This window comes from Ruditapes philippinarum, unplaced genomic scaffold, assembly GCF_026571515.1.
Source record: "Ruditapes philippinarum isolate M1 unplaced genomic scaffold, ASM2657151v2 ctg2555_1_1_1_1, whole genome shotgun sequence".
NCBI classification, from domain to species: domain Eukaryota; kingdom Metazoa; phylum Mollusca; class Bivalvia; order Venerida; family Veneridae; genus Ruditapes; species Ruditapes philippinarum.
In genome coordinates this window covers 113,144-137,448 of record NW_026853749.1, presented here as the reverse complement: position 1 = coordinate 137,448, position 24,305 = coordinate 113,144, and the positions used below count along the sequence as shown (strand labels likewise).

Here is a 24,305-nt window from a genome sequence, read left to right as displayed (position 1 = left end):
ACACCTGAGTAGAACCACCGACGTTCCGTAAGCTAGCTGGATAGCTTCCTCACATGAAAGAATCCAAAGTCCCTGTCGGGATTCGAACCCACAGCGGTGAGGGGCAAGTGATTTGGATTTGTTAGTCATACACCTTTTTAAAAGAAAGAAAACATATTTGAGGGTTGTAACAGACAAAAAATAAGTGTTGACAGATGTGAAAACATTCAAAAAAGCAGCTAGGAAAATGGAAAACTTGGAAGCTGGCTCAGGAACGCTGGGTTGTTTACTTGTTCTTCCAGCTGATGGCTGTTATTGCTTTTCAATTTTTCATAAAGAATACGGCAGTTATTGCTCGTAGGATACTTTAATATGCCCAAATGTCATCAAGAGCAGTTTTGCATGTGGAAGGAATGTATTTTTCAGACTGTAAAAATGAAACAAAAAAATTTAGAGACGAAATTTGGTGATTGGAATTTGAATGAATAGAAGTAAGTTTTCTTCTTTTTATTACTTTTGACATTTAAGTTATTTATCAATTTCAGCTTTGCTTTTTCTTTAAGCAGCCTGACATTGTCAGAATTGTCAGCAAAAAAAAATTGAGGTACCACATGGGGAAAATCTTAAAAAAGTAGTTTCGTCATTGAAAAGTGTGAAATTATATTTTGATAATTTTCAATGTGAAATTATCAAATATAATTTTCACGGATAAATCAGTAATCCACTGAAAAGCATAAAATAATGTTTGCTGAAATGATTTCAAAATCAAAATAACAAAACTGAGCCACCAACATGATAGAACCCTGGTGCTATTGTTATTACAAATGCTGCTCACACTCAAAAAGTTAAAATACTTATTTAACATCTCAGTTGAAAAATTTATTTAATTTCAAATTTCTAACACACTTTACAATATTCCCCTACCAAACAGATAGGATAGTCAAGTGCCTTATTAAGCGATATCTGCATAGCAAAATACATGCTTGTACATCATATGACATCAATTAACCAAATGTCGTAAACACAATTACTTCTAGATTAAATGTAGTTAAACATGTTGTAAACACAATTACTTCTAGATTAAATGTAGTTAAACATGTTGTAAACACAATTACTTCTAGATTAAATGTAGTTAAACATGTCGTAAACACAATTACTTCTAGATTAAATGTAGTTAAACATGTTGTAAACACAATTACTTCTAGATTAAATGTAGTTAAACATTTTTTTTTTTATCAATTTTCTTAATTAATGCAAGAAGATATTAATTTTTCATATTGCATTGCAGTATAATAATGCATGGTTAATTGGTCTTCATGATTACATTCCTGTACATTTGATCTTGAACTGTACATTATTCTACAACAAAGAACTCAAAAAATTAATATCTGTTCCTTAAATATCTTGTAGCACAATAAGAAAAATTCCTGTAAATATGTATACCATAAACTGATGTTCAGCCAAGGAAGATTTGTACTTTGGTGGATGTAAAAATTGTAGTAGATTCTGTCTTAGATAATACATTATAGCTGCAAGCTGGGGACTGGCTTTATTTGACACTGTCAAATGTAAAATATCTGCTGGTTCCTGACCTGGTTTTTGTATGAACTGAAGGAAAGAAGATAAAATGAGCCACGTCATGACAAAACCAACATAGTGCGTTTGCGACCAGCTTGGATCCAGACCAGCATGCGCATCCGTGCAGCCTGATCAGGATCCATGCTGTTCGCTATCAGTTTCTCTACTTGTTATAGGGTTTTGTAAGCAAACAGCATGGATCCTGATCAGACTGTGTGGATGCACAGGCTGGTCTGGATCCATGCTGGTTGCAAATGCATTAAGTTGGTTTTGTCATGATGTGGCTCATTATTTGTTACATACACATTCTTTCTTTAAATGCATAAGTATTTTATAAATTACCAGTAATCAATATTGATCAGAATTCTATTAATGTCGTATTTAGATATCATATTAAATGAAACTATAAATTTATCACATTTAAAGCCAATATATTGCGTCTTGATGGATGTATAATTATGGTATAACTTGTGAAAATTATCATATATTATAACAACAACAACAGTAATAATTACAACGACATCGTTTAAATAGGCTCTCTTAAAACAAGTTTAAGAAATATGCATGCAAACATCAAAATCACAACTGTAATTTTGATATTCAGTAAGTAGAGGACACTGTTGATTGATTGATTTTCTTTAGACCGGGCGGTCAAGGATAACCTACGAAAGTGCAAGCACTTATTTCCAGTAGGGTCCTTACCTCAGCAGACTCTACAGACAGCTATGAGATACAATGGAATCCGAGAACAAGTCCCTAGCTCTTATTGAAAAGATTCTGTGGTTCTTTTACATGCCCAGTGTATAGCACTGATACATGCGAGGATTACCTGGGTTCTGTACCAGTAAACCTCTAGTTAGGTGGGAAACACTGAAAGTGTTTCTGAAAAATCCCAAGGGTGTTACCCAGGATCGAACCCGGAACCTCAGGAGTGACAGTTAGTGATCTAACCAACTGAGCTATTGTGCCACCTTATTTTTTACAAATGTATGTACACCTGTTTTAATACAAATGTAACATTTATTTACCTGTACATCAAAGTTATCCAGCTGACACTGGGGATTACGTCGTAACATCTCACACAGTTTCTCCAGTGTGGCTTCATCTAACTTGTTCTGTAACATCTGTATCAGATCTTCCTTAATCTCTTTGCCTACCATGACATGTTAAATATGATTAAATACTGAATATATCTCACTCAGAGATGAAGTCAATATCAAATTTTTAATTCACTTTAAACATAAATAAGTGTTTATATAATTATTTTCAACCTTTCACCTTAGGTGCAGTCTGAACATCATTTCAAGCTCTAGATAGCACCTTAGTAGAACCACTGACTTGCTGTATAAATGTCTGTTTTTTACCGTATGAAACAAAAATCTTACAGAAATATTTTTAGTCAAGTTTTAGATAACAGATAGTGTTTAAGACAAAGGTTGTGGTAATTTCTTTTAATGACATAACATTACTCATGTGGGGATTATACCATTAGATTCACAAAATATTTTTATAAATCATTCCCAGTCACTTAAGAGGAACTACTTTTTCGTGATATTAATGAAAATACAATATGTAAACATGTTAATGTATTCATACCTGCATCATCAATGCCATGTACACTGAGCTCAACACAGTCTTGTTGACTTATTTTCTGTAGCTGGGACAGGGACAATGTACTGTTTGACGAACTCATGGACACAGTATCAGGATCTTGTTCATGAGGTTTCAGACCACCAGACATGGTCAAGGTATCTGTTGTTCATATAAAACAAACATAATAATTGAGCCGCGTCATGACAAAACCATCATAATGGGTTTGCGACCAGCATGGATCCAGACCAGCCTGCGCATCCGCGCAGTCTGATCAGGATCCATGCTGTTCGCTTAGAAACCCTATAGCAAGTAGAGAAACTGATAGCGAAAAGCATGGATCCTGATCAGACTGCGCGGATGCACAGGCTGGTTGGGGTCCCCAAACCATGCTGGTCCAAAAAAGGGAAAAGTTGTTTTTGTTTATGGGGTGGGGGCCCCACAATTTATTTATCCTGTTATAACAAAACAAAAAATTTGGGAAAATAACAAAAACAAAAAAGAAAAATAACAAATCAAAACAAATTCTCATTCTTTTTTCTTTAAAGATTAGAAAATTTATTTTCTGGGGTTAAAATTTTAAGAAAAACATGTAGCTTTGCATGCCCAAAATTGACTTAGCTTCCTTTAACTAACCATTTCTGGGGGTCAAAATTAAAAAAAAAAGGCTAAGCCCCCTTTAAATAGGGGGTTAAAAAACACATTCCATAGTTGAATGGGCAGGACACCTTAAACTTTCTAAGCCAGCAAATTTACCCTATGACTGGTTTGTTGGGAAAGAGAAAGGGAAGGTTTATGTCAAATAATTTTTTATATCAATGTGTTTATAAATTTTTTAGTTGTATAACAAATATTGAACAATATTGTATAAAAAAACATGTATTTCAAGATATATCCATTCACTATGAAAAGCAGACTTATCTAAAAGGATAACTTTAAGTATTTTTTGTGTGTATATCATGATGACAAACTTTTTTTTTGTTTTGTTTTTTTGTTGCTTTTTTCGTTGGGTTTTTTTTTTGTGATATCATACTATTTCCCTGTGAAACACAAAAACAATTAGATCAGTTAAATACAAGTACCTGAACTATCATCTAACACTACAGTTGATCTAGCACTGCTTGATTGTACCTCCTTTAATCTGAAGTTACAAAAACATTTCTTATTAATACTCTAAAACAGCTCAATAAAAAAGCAATAAAGATATAGAATATACTCATGATGACTTCTTGATTGAATTCATTATGTAAGCTATAGCAGATTCGTTTGATTTATGTAGAAAAATTGAGTTTTTTTCAGTTCAAAGTATCAATTCAATTAATCTGTGATTTTCTTTACGAAATTTCATATTTTAGCCTTATAATTTTAAATCATAAAATGTCATAGCAAAATTACAGAAATATTGACCAACAATTCAAAGTTAAATAGGATAACTTCTGAGAAAGTTTTCAAATTCTTTATTTGAGTATTCTGAAACATTAATAAACAAACCTGAGATAAAAAACATTTTCCGTTGTTGTTTCCTTGATGACAAACATGTTGTTTCTGTTGTTGACTGATAATGGGTTCAACTGTGACCTCAAAGCCTTCATCCCTGAAATAATAGTTCATATAATTGTAATTATACATCATCCCTGAAATAATAGTTCATATAATTGTAATTATACATCATCCCTGAAATAATAGTTCATAGAATTGTAATTATACATCATCCCTGAAATAATAGTTCATAGAATTGTAATTATACATCATCCCTGAAATAATAGTTCATATAATTGTAATTATACATCATCCCTGAAATAATAGTTCATATAATTGTAATTATATATCATCCCTGAAATAATAGTTCATATAATTGTAATTATACATCATCCCTGAAATAATAGTTCATATAATTGTAATTATACATCATCCCTGAAATAATAGTTCATATAATTGTAATTATACATCATCCCTGAAATAATAGTTCATAGAATTGTAATTATACATCATCCCTGAAATAATAGTTCATAGAATTGTAAACAGAAATCATTCATGATATAATAGTTTAAATAATTGTAATTATATATCATCCCTGAAATAATAGTTTATATAAATGTAATTATACACAATCCCTGAAATAACACTTAATATAATTGTAAACAAAGAAGTAAAATTTGACACATATTAATTATCTTAAATATGGCACTAATCTATCAGTATGTACATTATTTAAATTCTGGTGATTTATATTGTTCACAAGTACCAGTAGGTTTTTCAGCAATGTCTTCAATACAATAAATATAAACAGGAAAGACAACCTCATCCATTTGCTCAGATTTAACAAGTTTTGAGAGTTCCATGAAAGGATATTACATACAAACAAAATCCATGATATAATTTGTAAGAATGACTCATCTTAACAATTTTACATTTTATGACGAACATTGAAAAAAAAAACAACTTCAAAACTGGTGCTACTTGACTTTTTTTCTTTGTAAGGTTAAACAAAATATAAACCAAGAGAAAAACAGTTAATTTCCCAAAAAAGAAAAGAAGTGCAATATATACCTTGGTCTTAGGTCCCTTAATCATATTTCTTACATATAGCAATATAACCACACATCTCACTAATCATTGGTATTAACAAGCTCAAACTCACCTAATGACATGGTGGAGCCCCTACCAGATCCTCTTTTAAGACCAGGGTGAATGTTCAGCTTTGTTTGCCAAACTAATTTACAATCAAAATATCCAGGGTCAAGGTTCATGGCAGCATGGAGGTACTTCCTCTCAAATGTATCATCATCATCGTCATCATCATTCTCAGAGCCTTCAATAAAACAGGAAATATAAGTGTTCATTCACTTATGCCATGCCATGTTGTAAGTGTACTTGCTTCAAACGATATCTTTTCAAAGCACAATGTTAGAAAGAATATTCTGCTCAATTTTATATTGATAATTCTACATAAACTTGTATGTATCTTTAAAGGAAACTGTGAAAACAAACTTAGAAATAAACTTCTACAACATATCTGTTTGTATGCTTGCTTTTTTGCAAAGAATTTCTATATAACTAGCACTTACTCTTCAGACAGATTTCAGCAAGTATTGGTAAAACATTGTCATGATAATAATATGTGACTTACTGCTGGGATTATTGGGGTGTATAGGTTTGATCCTGTTATCACTATCAAGTTTCCAGGAGACTTCCTCCTCGGCAGCATCCACCAGTAGATTATGACACATACGAGTCTCATACAGGTCATTCAACAACAGTTGCTATATTATAACATAGAATAAATGATTGTAGAATGATAACAAGAGCTGTCGGTAGGACAGCAACGCTCGACTATTCTTAGTGCTTGATAGTAAAAAAAAAATGCTTGATACAGTTACCTCCTCCTGTCTACAGGTTGGGGTCATGATGGTGAACAAGTGTGCAAAGTTTCAAAGCCATATGTCAATGGACTTTGAAAATATTTGAACTATTACAAAAACTTTAAAGTAAATTCTAAGTCGAAAAAGGGGCATAATTCTGTCAAAATGCTTGATAGAGTTACCTCCTCCTGTCTACAGGTTAGGGTCATGATGGTGAACAAGTGGGCAAAGTTTCAAAGCCATATGTCAATGGACTTTGAAAATATTTGAACTATTACAAAAACTTTAACGTAAATTCTAAGTCGAAAAAGGGGCATAATTCTGTCAAAATGCTTGATAGAGTTACCTCCTCCTGTCTACAGGTTGGGGTCATGATGGTGAACAAGTGTGCAAAGTTTCAAAGCCATATGTCAATGGACTTTGAAAATATTTGAACTATTACAAAAACTTTAACATAAGTGGTTACGCCGACGCCGACGCTCGGGTGACTACAATAGCTCTACTTATTCTTATCGAATAGTCGAGCTAAAAAGTATACAAATTAAATGATATCAAAGACATATGATTGCTAGCAAATGTGTAATCATCATAGTTGCTATACAGGTAGAATAACAACAAATCACACAAGAACTGTAGAATGAAACTACTGACTCTGTTATAAGTAGACAAATAAAAAGAAAATCAGTGTCATATAATGATTCCTCACAAATGTGTCATCATCATCATCTATTTTCAGATTCATGTTCCCTGACAATGATCTCAAACAGCTATTAAACATTGTATAATTATAAGATGGAGAAAAATGACTTTTTTGTCTCAGTAGCATTGACATTATCAACAAGGAAAGAAGTCCATCAAAGTAATCTACAAACCAAATATCTGAAGAAACATTAAAATCAAATATCTTATCAATTGATGAATAAAGGAATGTAAGTGACCATGAAACATTTAACCTGTAACATGTTATGACTCCCAGGACTTGAGTTCAACCAAGAGAGCTGCATATATGGTAAATTCCTATGAAATTGTTCAATAAATAATAGCGGTATGAGGTAAAGTAAATTAATCTACTTTCAGCCTCATTGATATTTGGCCTTGAAACCCATTTAAACGGTTAATGAAGTTGCTATGACAACAATTTATAAGTGAGATGACAGACAACTTTCCATTTGATGACACGTATGAATAAACTTGCAGCAAACAATGAGTTTCGTATTTTCTTTCTACCACTCTCTAACTTTAGAATTAACTCACTTTCTTTTTTGCTTTAAGGAATAAAGAAACAATAACTGTAAGGATAAAAAGATTTTGTGAGCAACAAACATTAGGAATAATGAAATATACATATATATCAGAGACCTACCTGATTAACTCTGCGACAAGTTGTTTCTACGTTAGTCTTTACTTGTGTTAGAAGATTCCGTAACTCCAATGTCTCTTCATTAGTTTCTTTACCTGTCTCCCTGTAATTCACAGTACAGTTTATTATGTTAAAATTTCAGATGTTTAAGTATATAAACCTGACACCTAAAACATAATACATAAAATATACAAGGAGGAAACTAAAACATAATACATAAATTTGTATATATTCAAAAATCTAGTAAGAATTACATATGCAACAAGAACTGTCGGAGGACAGTAACGCTCGACTATTCGAAAAGTTGTCACAAGGGTGTTTCATTGAGTATAATAATGCTTACCTATATGAATACATAAAATTGTCCGAAAAGGTACAAACCCTTCAGTAGTTATGGAGATACCGTCTAACAAGCAAAAATTTACCTAGAATTTCTAAGTCAAAAAAGGGGCATAATTATGCAAAAAAGCAAATCAGAGTTATGGGACTTGTGCCAATCATCTTAGATAATCACAGGGAACAAGTGTGTGAAGTTTCAATCCATTCCCTTCAGTAGTTATGGAGATACCAGCTTACACGCAAAAACTTAACCAAGAATTTCTAAGTCGAAAAAGGGGCATAATTATGTAAAAAGCAAATCAGAGTTATGGGACTTGTGCCAATCATCTTAGATAATCACAGGGAACAAGTTTGTGAAGTTTCAATCCATTCCCTTCAGTAGTTATGGAGATACCAGCTTAAACGCAAAAACTTAACCAAGAATTTCTAAGTTGAAAAAGGGGCATAATTATGCAAAAAAGCAAATCAGAGTTATGGGACTTGTGCCAATCATCTTAGATAATCTCAGGGAACAAGTGTGTGAAGTTTCAATCCATTCCCTTCAGTAGTTATGGAGATACCAGCTTACACGCAAAAACTTAACCAAGAATTTCTAAGTCGAAAAAGGGGCATAATTATGTAAAAAATCAAATCAGAGTTATTGGACTTGTGCCAAACATCTTAGATAATCACAGGGAACAAGTGTGTGAAGTTTCAATCCATTCCCTTCAGTAGTTATGGAGATACCAGCTAACATGCAAAAACTTAACCACAGGGACGCCGACAAATGGGTGACTGCATTAGCTCGATTATTCTGCAAATAGTCGAGCTAAAAATCTTCACAATTTTTTAAGAATGATTTTCAACTTTAATACAGCCAAACCCGTATCCAAACACCACTCTTCAGATAAGTTTTGAAAGGAGATCTTTGTTGAATAATTGTCATTGAAGATTAGAAAATTTGAATGGCAATAATTCAAACCAGACATTACAAGAGTGACTTGTGATGACAGGTTTTTCATTTATTGGCTTAAACATATTAAGCTCAATTGCGAAAAAAATTGTTGCAACTTATATTAATCATCCTGAAACCAACTAGTCCTGGTGTCATATGAAGAAAGATGGTCATAACCCAATTCAGACTCGAACCCATGATCTCTGGTTGAGAGGCAGACACCTTAACCGATGGGCAACTGCTCCCAATTTTCATTTATTAGTTTTATCCTAAAGTGCTTTTTAGTACACATGACAGAAAATAGAAAAAAAATACTGCAAAATTTCTGTTTTACAAATTTAAAGAGATTAGATTCTTCTTTATCAGAAAAAAGATTATTAATAAATGAATATAAAGAGTAACCTGTGTTGGAAGAGTATATCAACAGTGTTCATTTCAATGTTGTTGATATCTACAGCATTAAAGTTTATATGCATAATGAGCCAGAAGTTGGGCATAAGACGTGTGATGACCCCGCTCTCACTGAACATGGTGGCACTGTCGTCCATCTCACTCATATCTCCATCATATGCTACACAACATAATACATATGAGCCGCGTCACGACAAAACCAACATAGTTCATTTGCGACCAGCATGGATCCAGACCAGCCTGCGCATCCGCGCAGTCTGATTAGGATCCATGCTGTTCGCTTACAAACACTATTACAAGTAGAGAAACTGATAGCAAACAGCATGGATCCTGATCAGAATGCGCGGATGCGCAGGCTGGTCTGGATCCATGCTGGTCACAAAGGCATTACGTTGGTTTTGTCGTGATGCGGCTCATATATAGTGAAACATTTAACTAGTATTGTAGAAAGTGTAATAAACATAATAAAATGATAGGTAAAACAAAGAAAGTTACAAGTATGTTAACAGTTATATGCTGACAAATTTACTGTTTTACTTACACTAAGAAAGTCAATTTGCAATAAAATACTAATTTAGAGGAAGAACACACACAAAAATTTCCACTGTCTTAGCGAGTCAAAAATTTAGCCCAAACTTACTATGGCAGTAACTCAAAAATAAAAAGAGAAGTTATAGTTCTTAGGTACTGCACTTAAGTTATTTGGCTTTAACACTCATATCTCAATTGTTGATCAATCTTACTAGCTTTCCTGGAAGACTAACCAGTAGTTACCTATTTCTCTGTACATATATTAAGAACATAATTATGCTCTTGATAAAAACTGAGAACTGCCTGGATGAAGCAATGGGTGATCTCATTGTTCGTCCCATATTTTTTTAACAACAGGTGTATAAGAAGAAGAAATAAGCTTTTAAAGAAATAACATTGGAATATTTAAAAGAATGAAAGATTTTGCGTAGATACAGCTATACTTACATGCACCATCTTCTGTAAATGAGCCCCTTGATGATATACAAGATGGGGTATATGGTAACGCTGATACTTTACTCCTAGGTGTTCCCTGACCTGATACAGGGGCCGAGCAGTGACGAGCCCGTCCCTGAGGTCCAATGAGAGAGTGTTGTTGAGCTTTCATTGGCGAAGGACCCTGAGATTCGATCTCAGAGTCCTGTTTTGTGGGAACACATGGTTCTTGTGATCTGAAACCAGCAAAACTAGAGCACCTTTTTAACACAGCTTCATTCTCCAAATCTGTTCTGTCAAATTCATCATCTAACATGTTTTCCATGGCACAAGTTCTTTCTGGAGACGTTCTGAATGGTTCACAACGACCATCGGTCTTTGTCAGCTGTATAGAAATATCAGATATAACAGGTGATTGGACAGCAGAGGTCACATGACTTCCTGTCCCAGACACAGAAAATGAAATACTTCCTGTAGTAGGTGAATCAAACACTGATGATGAAGTTGGAGAAACAACTGATTTTCCTTCCGTTTGTAAAAGATTACTAGGATTCTGTGAGCTCTCATCAGCAATTTTAGAGCCATCACTCTTTTGTTGAGTTTCAGTGTCTTGTTTAAGGTTAGTCAAACTATCTGCAGCAGAGGAATCTGCTTTCTCCTCCACTTTTCCGGCCTGTTCACAACTAACTTGTGTTTTCTCCCTATCTGACATATTATCCTTGCTACTTTGTATCATTTTCAACACTAACTCCTTACTTTTCCGTCTGTTAATTAAACTAACATTTTCCAAGTTGAGACCTTCTGTTGATGTTCTCTTCTCTAAACTTAGATTAGACTCTAGACTGTGTCTTTTTACTTCTGATGCAATGTATCCATCAGATTTTACTGTCAAAGGACTAGAACAGCCTACATGTTCTCCACCAATATCAAAACTTTTCTCTTTAGCATTAACACTGAGAGGGGACAGATTTTTAGCTGATTTTGTGTCAGTAAGTTCCGACACAGAGCTTGGAGAGCAAACTTTAGTAGAGGAGCCTTGTTTTCCACTCCACTGACTTAATTCTACAAGAGCAGAACTAAGTACTGATGCATTAACATAGGTGAAAGCATTAATACGCTTCTTGGACAAATAGTACCACTCATCCTCTTTGTTTAACTGGTAATTCTTGAATGACATCTTTTGGAATTCCTAATTAGTATAAAATATCAATCAATTAAAATTCTTCTTTAAAACAATGGAATACATTAAGTTAAAATGATTATTGAAAAAGTACCTTTTTCCACATTGAGCTTATTGTTTACAGTATATAATACCATGTAGATATTCTATAATATTTTGTTGCCTCTATGAACAGACTATCTAGTATCTATTTAATCTATAAGATCCTTGTTTCTTCTATTAAATCATTTTTTATAATTTCAACAGATGAAAATATCAGATTGAAAACACTGTTGTTTGATTAAAACCCCTTTATAACAAATTATTTTTACTAGATCAATAGTATGTATCTTCTGCCTGGTAAAGTATAAACACAGTAGTAATAATGCCAACTCAACATTGGTCAACCTGCCATTGCTGATTGGTCAACCTGCAATTGGGTCTACCAGGCAAAGGTGGCAAAGGTCATCTTGGCAAAGGTCAACTTGGTATAGGTCAACTCAAAATATATCAACATGGCACAATATTGAAAAACATTTAAGTTTTTGATAAATATATCAAATTCAAGTATATGAATAAAAAATCTTTTCTTCTTGTTATTCTTAAAAATCTTCTATAACCTTTACTTAAGTTCAAATTATATAAGCATAACCTAGAAATTCTTTACCAATAAACATATTCTTATATATTAGTACTTATTTTTGTACACCATGGAAGTCATTTTGGTAAACATTATAAGGCTCTATTTAGTATGAATATGTAGTCAATAAAATAGTCAATGAAATAAAAAATGATGAGTTACCAATACTAAAACAAGAAGTATATAAATTGGCTGAGCTGACCCATGCAAAGTTTCTACTAGGCCAAGCTGACTTACTCATGTACTGACAAATCTGACCATCATTCTTCGACCATATAGGTAAATGATAGAACAACAAACAGCTCAATATTTTGTGAAGATACCTCTGTAAATTTTTCATTGCTTTGTTCTGATCCAAACACAAACTGTAAAGGTACAGTTTCTACACTGACATTAGCCTTGCCTAATCCACTAGTACACTGTATATGTTTGGCAACAAAGTTAAGGGCATCAGTTGTGATAGGCGATATGTGTCTCAAATTTGATACAATCTCATCATGTAACAGCCACTCAATCTATGAATAGAAATCAAACTTTACATTGTTGACTTAAACTATAAACAGAAATGAAACTTTTGTACTGATTATCAATCTATCAATAGAAATTAAATTTCAGAACAATCGACTGAATATAATTAAAACCTTGGGCCTGAATATATAAAATAAAACCTTAGGACTGAATAGAAATAAAACTTTGTTGCTGAATAGAAATAAAACCTTAGGACTGAATAGATATAGAACTTTGGGACTGAAAAGAAATAAAACATTGGGACTAAATAGATATAAAACTTTGTTGCTGAATAGAACTAAAATTTTGAGACTGAATAGAAATAAAACTTTGTTGCTGAATAGAAATAAAGCTTTGAGACTGAATAGAAATAAAACTTTGAGACTGAATAGAAATAAAACTTTAAGACTGAATAGAAATAAAACTTTGGGACTGAATATAAATAAAACTTTGAGACTGAATAGAAATAAAACTTTGAGACTGAATAGAAATAAAACTTTGTTGCTGAATAGAAATTAAACTTTGAGACTGAAAAGAAATTAAACTTTGAGACTGAATAGAAATAAAACTTTGAGACTGAATAGAAATAAAACTTTAGGGCTGAATAGAAATAAAACTTTGAGACTGAATAGAAATTAGAAATAAAACTTTGGGACTGAATAGAAATAAAACTTTGAGACTGAATATAAATAAAACTTTGAGACTGAATAGAAATAAAACTTTGAGACTGAATAGAAATAAAACTTTGAGACTGAATAGAAATAAAACTTTGGGACTGAATAGAAACAAGAATGTCGAACGACACATATACCCCCCCCCCCCTTTCTAGCCATTGACTCACATAATTGGTAATTTTATTACAGAAACTTGCCAAAAATGGGTACATGGAAGTGTTCAATTATGGAAAAATCAACGGAAACCATTTTGACATTTAAGGCCCATGTGACATTTACCTTTGACCTAATGACCCCTAAATCAATAGAGGTCATCTACTACTTATGACCAATAACTAGGTGAAATATGAAGACTTTGTGATGAATACTTTTCAAGATAATCAGCGGAAACCCTTTTGACATTTAAGGCCCCTGTGACCTTGACCTTTGACCTAGTGACCCCAAAATCAATAGGGGTCATCTACTAGTTATGACCAATCACTATGTGAAATATGAAGACTTTGTGATGAATACTTTTCAAGATAATCAGCGGAAACCATTTTGACATTTAAGGCCCCTGTGACCTTGACCTTTGACCTAGTGACCCCAAAATCAATAGGGGTCATCTACTAGTTATGACCAATCACTATGTGAAATATGAAGACTTTGTGATGAATACTTTTCAAGATAATCAGCGGAAACCATTTTGACATTCAAGGCCCCTGTGACCTTGACCTTTGACCTAGTGACCCCAAAATCAATAGGGGTCATCTACTAGTTATGACCAATCACTATGTGAAATATGAAGACTTTGTGATGAATACTTTTCAAGATAATCAGCGGAAACCATTTTGACATTTAAGGCCCATGTGACCTTGACCTTTGACCTAGTGACCCCAAAATCAATAGGGGTCATCTACTAGTTATGACCAATCACTATGTGAAATATGAAGACTTTGTGATAAATACTTTTCAAGATAATCAGCGGAAACCATGTGGTCTACCGACGGACAGACCGACAGACAGACCGACATTAGCAAAACAATATACCCCCTCTTCTTTGAAGGGGGGGGGGCATAATAAATTTTGGGACCAAACCGAAATAAAACTTTAAGACTGGCAATCAATCTATGAAAAGAAAACAAATCTTAGTTAAACATAAATATACTATGATGTACAAATAAATCATAACTATATAACATGACAGAAGTATTTATACCTCCTCCATACATTTGGTGACAGCATCATGTTGTCTCTGTGGTAGATGATTTATTGGGTCCTTCAAATGATTCATATCACTGTAATTTTCAGACAAAAACAATTATATAAATTCATTCTCTAACTTGAAAATATATGACTGAAAACAAGAAAAGTTCAAAACAGACATATGAAAAACATACATATACATTTCTATATAATAAAGTCCAGTGTATTAAAGTTCAAAGCTGTTAAGACAACTGTTTAACTTACATCATAGATTCACTTCCCCTGTCTTCAACTTCTGAGCCTGACGATGACCCGAATGTTGCGCTAGTGTTTGATAACATTCTTAACATTGACGGTTTCTTTGGTGATGCTACTTCAAGGTCACAGGGCAAGGTCAAACAATTAAGATCAAAGGTTATCTTGAGGTCACTGAGCTCAACCTCAGAAAACTTTTCCAGTATTGTTGAAAGTTCTCCTACAAAAGGAATGATGATTTCATGCAAGTCCCATGAGCTTTTAATTAAATATACCAACAAATTTCTTGCATTTCAGGTATTCTGTAATCATTTTAATCACAACATTAACAATACTTTTACTATCCAGACAGCATATATTGTCACCTTAGTGCAATAACTGGCTAACTTCTATCAAATTTAAAGGAATTTACCTGTTACTGCACTAAGGTGACGATATACAGCTTTGTACACTTTAAAGGAAAAGCATAATAAATCAGTCAAATGGAATATACATGTTCATAACTGAATAAACAACATACCAATACAAACAGCAATGTTACGCAGTGACAAACTGTACTGTTGCAGACGACTTTTCACTGTACATGTAAAGTTTATAAACAATGGAGACTGGTCACTTCGATCATCCTGGGTAATGTCAAGGTCAAGGATGGCATCATCTTCCATAGACTCCTCGGAATCTAGTACAGAGGTGTTAGAGATCCTGTCACTTCTCATGGCCAGACTGAGTCTGTCCATTGCCATGTTACCATCAGATTCTGGCATTGTGCCAACCGCTGCTCCTATGCACACAAGAGCATTACAGTTTTGTCAAAAAGATATTCTAAATATTTGAGATCATATTTTTTTTTTTTTTCAGTTTCTTACTTACATGTGTTTAGATTTATACATGTGAAACCAAACTTAGAATTCAAATGAACTGCATGTACTTTATTTACATTAATCTACTTAAACATGAAACATTAAGATTATTGTAACCCTTGTACTTGAAAGAAAAACAATGAGAGCACAAACATGCTTATTTAGAAAAGCCCTCGGAAAAGTAAAGTGGACATGTACATAGTGTGTATCCGATAATGCATGATAGATATGTACAATTGGTGTGTTACTTTTGTACAATGCCTGCATTATTTTAACCTTTCTGCATTATGAAGTATACACTCAACAAGTTCAGCAATGAATAAAACAATGTTACCATGAACAGCTTCTGACGTAGTTGTCTCCCTTTCATCTGACAATTCTCCTTCACTCTGAAATAATGACACATATACATGTATATCGTCGGTGGGCTTCGAAAAGGCCCTATCTCAATTTTTGCGAAAATCGTTTTAGGTCATTTTCTTGACAAACAAACCGAGGCGCGCATTGTGCGAAAACACCCGTTTAGATAGCCAATCGGAAAGTGAATTTATTGCCATGTGAGAAAAAGACGTATAATTTTTGGATGAAAAATTTGTTCCGCGAAAATGCCCGATAATTTTTAGGAGTGAAATTAGAAAGTAAAAACGGAGAAAACTCGGATTTTCTTATGAAAGTTTCAAAGATCAGGTATGCTTTTTCTTTTTGACAGTGGAAATAATGATGTGTTTCGTATAGTATGTAGTTATATGATAAATAAAATCATCAATACATTGGACAATGGGGATTTCACATACAACGCTTGTCGGCTAGGTTAAATTTTATGCTAAGAAAACTATTTTTAACTTGTTTTTATTAAACTTTAGATTTTAGTTTCATTCTTTACACCAAACTGTATCAAACTGATAAATCTGAGCTACATTAAAGCTGTTAAAATAACTTTTATAAGTAATAGGGCATTTTCGCATGCTAATTTTTTGGTAAGGTTTGTCTTATAAGGCATTTTCTTATATATTTTGTAAGACAATATTTATGTTCCCTATTTTCATACATCACTTTTATTTATATTTTCAGCAAGTTTAAAGATTACAATCACACCCAAGACTGGTAGACATTTATTTTCTCGGAGAAATAACATATAGTGTTCTTTAAAAAGGTAATATTTACATAAATAAATATGCAACTACTTGTAAATTGAAATAAATAAATAAATAAATAAATAAATAATTATTTAATTGTCTTAATACCACACAGATTTGCAATTATTTATTTTGTAAGGATTCTCATTAAGATTATAATTAAGAGTTATTTAAAGACCAGGCACATACTGATAATCATCAGACTTAACTTGGATGTTATGTAAGATGGTTGCTACGTTCATTTTATAATCATTAAATTGTTTTCTATACCATTTTACGTTATTACAGGTGTCTGATGACCACTATCTTGATAAATGTTCAATATTTTCAATTATTGGACTATTTGATTCGTAACAACTGCAAAGTGATGACAATAATATGTAATCTATTTACAAAAGATGAGAACAACTTCTGCCAGAAATCCTATTTTTGAAAGACTTCAGTGATCTCGTGTGGCTCAAACCGTAGGGAAAGGGCTTGCGGTTTTATCTTACGTGTCTGTTTGACTTCAGTCTAAATGCGACAGAGAAGGACATTTGACTACACTATTTCTTCTTTCAAAGTCCAGTAAATGGCCAAGGTCGTCAATCTACTGTAAACTCATTTGAAATAGAGAAACCGGAACATTATGTGAACAATGCAAAAAGTATCATGGTTTTCTTTAAAAAAATTCTTAGAGAACATCTTGACTGAAGACAATAAAGTAAAAGAAATAGTGATATAGATTTACAGGTGTTGCTACCAATACCAAAAAGTGACACTTAGAAATTCTTAGTAAAGACTTGCAAATATAACACAGAAGCTTATACAATAAGGCCAGGCTCAGATTGAGGTGGGCGTAGTTTATAGTCAAATTGAACGAAAACTTAAAATCACACTTATATATTCTCTTGTTAACTATGTTTGTTTGATTGGGTTTTATGTCACACCGACACAGTATAGGTCATATATGGTGACGTCCCAGCTTTACTGATTGAAGAAGACTTCAGTTGCCATTCCGTTCATTATTTCAGGCACGAACGGGTACCTAAATAGAACCACAGACGTTCCTTAAGCTATCTGGATAGCTTCCTCACATGAAATAATCCAAAGTCTCTGTCAGGATTCGAACCCATAGTGGTGAGGGAAAGTGCTTTGAAAACAACGGCCACGGATGCTCAATGTTTTAAAACTGCTCGCCCGAGTTACCTATATGAGGTTAAATAACAATAGGCATGATTTCTTGAAGAACTTTACGATATCGTATGAAACCATTAGACAGGGAAATACTTGTTAGAACAATATGACTTGGTGCTTTTGATGTGACACTTCTAGTGTTTGCTTAATACTTTTTTGTATGTCATGTAGCAGCATATTAATAACATGACTGTTTATTATATAGAGAGTTATGATGAGAAAAATGCTAAATGCTTATTTTACGAAATGTTTTGTTTTTAATTGACAGTATATATCCAGATTCATGGTTATTTTCACTAAAATTTTGAAATGTTTTTGAAATGTTAAAATACTGTGAAGTTAACAACAACAAAATGAAACAAAGTTCAAACAGCACTTTACATATCAAATAGAGAACAAAATATGAAAAGGTAGCACCTACTGTGTTAGTCATGTAATAAAATTTTGTAATAAAAATGTAAAACAGTAATTAATCGACCAAAAAAATGTAAATTTTTACTTAAATCATTATACTTTCCTTCAAATCGTTTTACATTTTTTTAAAATGTTTTGCTTATCTGAAGGCATGAAGCTCTTAGAACTTAAGAACTTGGTATTAGGATTGATGTTTTTTTTATCTGTATGGTAAATAATAGAAAAGGTAATATTGGTTGTTTGGGCAGTATACTTTTATTGGTGAAGCCAAATTGACTACATATTAAAAGGTTTTATGTTTCGGAATGTTTGTAGTTTTTTGTTTCATTTTTAATATTTCTTGTCGTATTAAAACATAATAACACTTTATTCCCAAAATTCTTGAATTTCTATAGGAACATTGATGAATAGTACTGGTAATGTGTCTCTTAATGCCATTATGAACCTAACAAGAGTATGTTAACGTGTGCGAAAGGGCCTTATAAGGCCATTTGAGACCCCTATTTGGCTATTTTTGCCATGTGAAAAGGACGTATGGGTATTTATTATGAAACAGTAGGGTTTATCATAACCAAATTAAATGTATTTAAAATGAATTTAAATGTTCATTTTTATCTGTTAATTTCATTTCTGTATGTGTTTCCATGCCAAAACTAAACGGTTTTTTCCATCTCCTGAAAAGTAGCACTTTTGCAGATAAGGCCTTTTCGAAGCCCACCGACGATATATAATGTCTCAATAACATTGTAATATGTAGTTTCTTTCCTCAAGCCATGCCTGTGACTAGTGATTTAAAATTATTGTTCTCATTTATCTTGGTTTAATAGATGATTAACCACAAATATGATTTACCCAAATGTGTAGATATCAACAGAAAATTAGCATCCTTATGAATTAAAGATAAAGTACATAATGTACTTGGTTAAATATATATGTAGCTTTATGGAGAACATACACAAAGATTTGATTTGTTTTATAGTTCTGATTGAAATTTTGTAAGTTAGAAGGAGTTTTAGAATAATTATACAACTGAGTTTATAACTAGGTCATTGTATAACTATTCCAGTTATCTCAGCAAGGAGAGCATTATGGGAAAGCATTCAAGTAAGCATGCCTTATGTTGTCCTACAGCCAAATGAAATTGTCAGAAAAGTTGCCAGATTCTTATATAAAAACAACAAATACAGAATGCAAAATGCAGATAAATATATGTTTGTCTAAAGATCTTCAGTATCTAATACTGTGAGTAAAGTAATTTAACAAATTATAGCAAAAACATAAAAGATTTTTAAATTTCTTCAGAGGTGTCAGTACCTATAGTGTCATGGAGCAGAAATGAATATATATTTTTACAACAGATATACATGTAGGTCATTACAAACCTGAGCAGCTTCTGGACAATAGAAATAGTAGTCACGACTAGATGGAACCTGTCGGAACCATTTCTGTACAGTATCAAGGAATTTGTCCTTGATCAGCTGGTGAAGGTCTTTTAATGGCTCACAAGGTAGCTCTAGGTGAAGTAATGATAGATCTAATGTCAACGTCACTTTAGGTAACTCAAGTACTGATGGTATTTTCATTTGATCACTTTGTGCATCTCTGTAAAAATAAATATCTATTTCATTATCACGATTTTAAGGCAATATAATGCAAGACTGAATCAGTGAAATGCAATGCCACAGCAATAGTATACATGTAATGACCAACTATATGTATAACCCTAGGGCTATAATTTAAAAACCTTGGTAGATATCCACAAGACAATATTTCATGTAAAACAAGAGCTGTCGGTAGGACAGCAACGCTCGACTATTCTTAGTGCTTGATAGTAAAAAAAATGCTTGATACAGTTACCTCCTCCTGTTTACAGGTTGGGGTCATGATGGTGAACAAGTGTGCAAAGTTTCAAAGCCATATGTCAATGGACACTGAAAATATTTGAACTATTACAAAAACTTTAACGTAAATTCTATGTCAAAAAAGGGGCATAATTCTGTCAAAATGCTTGATAGAGTTACCTCCTCCTGTCTACAGGTTGGGGTCATGATGGTGAACAAGTGTGCAAAGTTTCAAAGCCATATGTCAATGGACTTTGAAAATATTTGAACTATTACAAAAACTTTAACGTAAATTCTAAGTCGAAAAAGGGGCATAATTCTGTCAAAATGCTTGATAGAGTTACCTCCTCCTGTCTACAGGTTGGGGTCATGATGGTGAACAAGTGTGCAAAGTTTCAAAGCCATATGTCAATGGACTTTGAAAATATTTGAACTATTACAAAAACTTTAACGTAAATTCTAAGTCGAAAAAGGGGCATAATTCTGTCAAAATGCTTGATAGAGTTACCTCCTCCTGTCTACAGGTTGGGGTCATGATGGTGAACAAGTGTGCAAAGTTTCAAAGCCATATGTCAATGGACTTAAAAAATATTTGAACTATTACAAAAACTTTAACATAAGTGGTTACGCCGACGCCGACGCTCGGGTGACTGCAATAGCTCTACTTATTCTTATCGAATAGTCGAGCTAAAAACTATGCTCTTGCCTTTGCAGTTTCAGATGATGATTTTTTTAAGTATAATTGGAAAACATATGACCTCTGGGATGGGCAAGTGACAACTATTTATCCAAAATGACCGTAAGACACAATGTCCAAGATCCATTGTCACCAAAATATTACCTCTCGGCCAAGGATCAAACCAAGAATAAAGAACAACCACACACAAGCTAAAAGCAAGTTGTGTTGACCAAATATAAAATGGTATTTACAAATGTTCATGTATACTCATTCCATTATACTCATTAGAACAGTACATAGTAATACTGCAACTTGCACCTAAACATGCCATTATGTTACTTTAAGACAGATTCATCAGAGATCAATTCAAATCATCCATTACAGATAAATAAGGATAGTGTGCCAAAGATACATCTAATAAAATATTCCTCAAAATAAAACTTTTTATGTGATATAACAGTTCCAAGTTAAGAATTATCTTAAAATAAATATAAAAGTTACACGGTGATAATGTCAATTTGTAAGAGTACCAACCCATCAGTATCATCAAGTATATCCATAAACCTGACAGAGTGAGGTTTAACATCGTCTATCACTGCAGAACTTTGATCATTAAGTCTCTCCTGATCTTTTCGGGCCTCATTTACGAGGTGCTGGAAGTGACAACATGATGCATGTAGAAATGTTGTCATGTTACTCTCTAAGGGTAGGGCCTCTTCACAGATATTATTTATGGCTGCATCAACATCTTGGCTGTCAATGGTAAAACTTTTCTGCAAGCTTTGAAACACACCTAGAAATAAAACAGAATCACTTTATAAAAAAAAAATAATTCAATCAGGCCAGTCAGTGAGTTGCAATTTTTAAAGAAACAGAATTATAAACAAGTGCCACAGCAAGCAGGACCTTGTACTGCCTTTTCTTACTTCCAAAATGGAACACATTTGAGAAGCAGCATTTGGCAGTCAATTTCATTTAAAGGTCATACTTAAAGTATAAATCAACATGCTGGTGTTGCTTAATCAAAGTATGAACAAAATTTATCCCATAATTTTATGACCAATTCTATGAAAATGTTAATTTTGACTTCAAGGGTCAAGATTATTTAAAAGTCAAAGGAATACTTGCATTATTGAACATGACAGTTTTGTCATAAATGCTGTTTTGTTCAAGTATGAAAAAGTATATAATAATGGAAAAAGAGGCAAAGAACATCATAATTTTATTGGGAAAAGGAGACAAAATATGTTGAAAATTAAACAATGGGAGAAAAGAATATTAGATGAACTCAGATAATCACACACCTTTAACATAGCAGTTATAGAATGTTTCTGACAATGATGAACACTGCTGCCACAGGTTTTCCCCTCCGTCACATGATCCCTCTGTTGACCTTCTCTCCTGTGACCTCCATGATAACCTCCAAGCTGGTTCAAGGTCATCCTTTTGTAAAACATTGAAACACAGTTAAAAAAATATATCTCAATCAACTTACTATTGAATAGAATATTTTCACAATTCTGAAAATAGATGCCTTATGAAGTTACTAAAAATTTAAGAAGCAAATCCAAACAGGTTCATTTTAATTTAGAACCACAAAAATATTTACACTCCTAAACAAAACAGCATTTCTGCATTGAAAGCAAGTTATTCAAGAATTCCATGCATGTAAACAGTTGACATACTTACTTTAAAACTTTCTACACTAAATGACACTCTTTTCAGAGATCTTGGGCTAGACAACCCACTTTGCTCATTCTGCTCACTGACTGGGTCAAAGGTCATATCCTGGTAAATGTCAGCAGGGGCCTGATAGTCCCAGGGATTAATAAGGGACTGTAACACATTGTGAACTATACAGTCATATATATAAACTGGAACAATGAGGGTCTTTTTGTTATTTATCTCATCAACTTTTGGATCAATAATCTCTTCTGGTTGAGTATTAACTGTTTCACTTTTTTCATCTTTGTGACCTGCATCTACACTACTGTCTATTGCACTTGAATCTTTTGGTATTTGAGCATTTTCTTCCGTTTTACTACCTAGTTCATCACTGCCCTCTCCAACTTTATCCAAAGGTTTACAATTTTTATCACCCTTTTTATCAGTCTTGCTGGTTTGGTCACTAACTGGTTCAGTCTTGATGTCGCCCTCTGCAGAATCTGAATCTTTATTTGATTCATTTAGAAGTATTACATCCTTAAAGGAAGCAGGAATAAAAGTTAGTGTAAGAGAGCTAGCATCACCACCTTTAATGAAGCATTTCCATTCTGGAACTTTATCAGGCTTGGAAACACCTGCACTATCTTTTTTGGCTCCTTGGGAAACAGAGTTGGCTTGTGAATGACTGACATTTGATTTTGAATTTGTTGTCTGAGACTTTGATTGGTTGGATTTGTCAGATTTATTTTCTTTAGCCAATGAGATCAGTTTTTCAATTTTAAAAGGGAATGGGTAAGTTTCAGTTGATCTATCTCTTGAGAGTATATGTTGTAAGAGGTGACAGCTTTGTCCTTGTGAAAGATGGACCTGTCTGTGATAACTGCCAGATAACTCTTCAATAAGGAGGTTATATAACAGATCATTAGCCTCCCTGCCAAACTCTCCACTTCCTGTTTTGCTTCCTAAAACAAAACAATGATGCAAACTATAAGCGAAATAATAAAAGTACAATTTTGTAAAATGATACTTTGTCTGATTTAATATATCAATATATACTTATATGTAAAGTTCAGATTTTCTGCTTACAATCATATTTGTTTTGAAAATAAAAAGTAGCTAATATCCTCAAAATTATTACCTTGATCTTAATCATTTCAGAATTAACTAGAACTGTGTCCAAAGGGACACGGATGCCCCCACTGACAACATATATATGGTATATAGTGAAAAAATCAACAAAGGGCCATAATTCTGTTAAATTTGGTCGCAGCGAAAATTCCTTCCTTTACTACCATCTACACATTAAGGTTGTTCATCCCTGGAAGTTTAAGCAAAATCTGCCATCCGGTTTAAGAGGAGTTGCGTTCACAAAATTTCTACATAGTATATAGTGAAAAAATCAACAAAGGGATATAATTCTGTTAAATTTGGTCGCAGCGAAAATTCCTTCCTTTACTACCATTAACACATTAAGGTTGTTCATCCCTGGAAGTTTAAGCAAAATCTGCCATCTGGTTTAAGAGTAGTTGCGTTCACAAAATTTCTATATGGCACATGGTGAAAAAATCAACAAAGGGCCATAATTCTGTTAAATT

General features: G+C 33.1%; 1 protein-coding gene across 1 annotated transcript in view; it reads right to left on the bottom strand.

Moving 5' to 3' along the window:
* LOC132737715 (KICSTOR complex protein SZT2-like) overlaps window positions 1–24,305 on the bottom strand; it is a 118,531-nt gene that overhangs the window by 33,556 nt on the left and 60,670 nt on the right. Inside the window, exons 25-43 of the mRNA XM_060725043.1 lie at window positions 22,735–23,672; window positions 22,350–22,488; window positions 21,580–21,838; window positions 19,908–20,127; window positions 16,134–16,188; window positions 15,460–15,720; window positions 14,949–15,159; window positions 14,698–14,776; window positions 12,642–12,833; window positions 10,532–11,708; window positions 9,545–9,713; window positions 7,873–7,972; window positions 6,278–6,410; window positions 5,789–5,959; window positions 4,639–4,741; window positions 4,230–4,288; window positions 3,154–3,309; window positions 2,586–2,710; window positions 1,423–1,587 (exon numbers count right to left, since the gene is read on the bottom strand). Coding sequence (XP_060581026.1) covers window positions 1,423–1,587; window positions 2,586–2,710; window positions 3,154–3,309; window positions 4,230–4,288; window positions 4,639–4,741; window positions 5,789–5,959; window positions 6,278–6,410; window positions 7,873–7,972; window positions 9,545–9,713; window positions 10,532–11,708; window positions 12,642–12,833; window positions 14,698–14,776; window positions 14,949–15,159; window positions 15,460–15,720; window positions 16,134–16,188; window positions 19,908–20,127; window positions 21,580–21,838; window positions 22,350–22,488; window positions 22,735–23,672 — 4,712 coding nt within the window. The remainder of the gene's footprint in view (window positions 1–1,422; window positions 1,588–2,585; window positions 2,711–3,153; window positions 3,310–4,229; window positions 4,289–4,638; window positions 4,742–5,788; window positions 5,960–6,277; window positions 6,411–7,872; window positions 7,973–9,544; window positions 9,714–10,531; window positions 11,709–12,641; window positions 12,834–14,697; window positions 14,777–14,948; window positions 15,160–15,459; window positions 15,721–16,133; window positions 16,189–19,907; window positions 20,128–21,579; window positions 21,839–22,349; window positions 22,489–22,734; window positions 23,673–24,305) is intronic.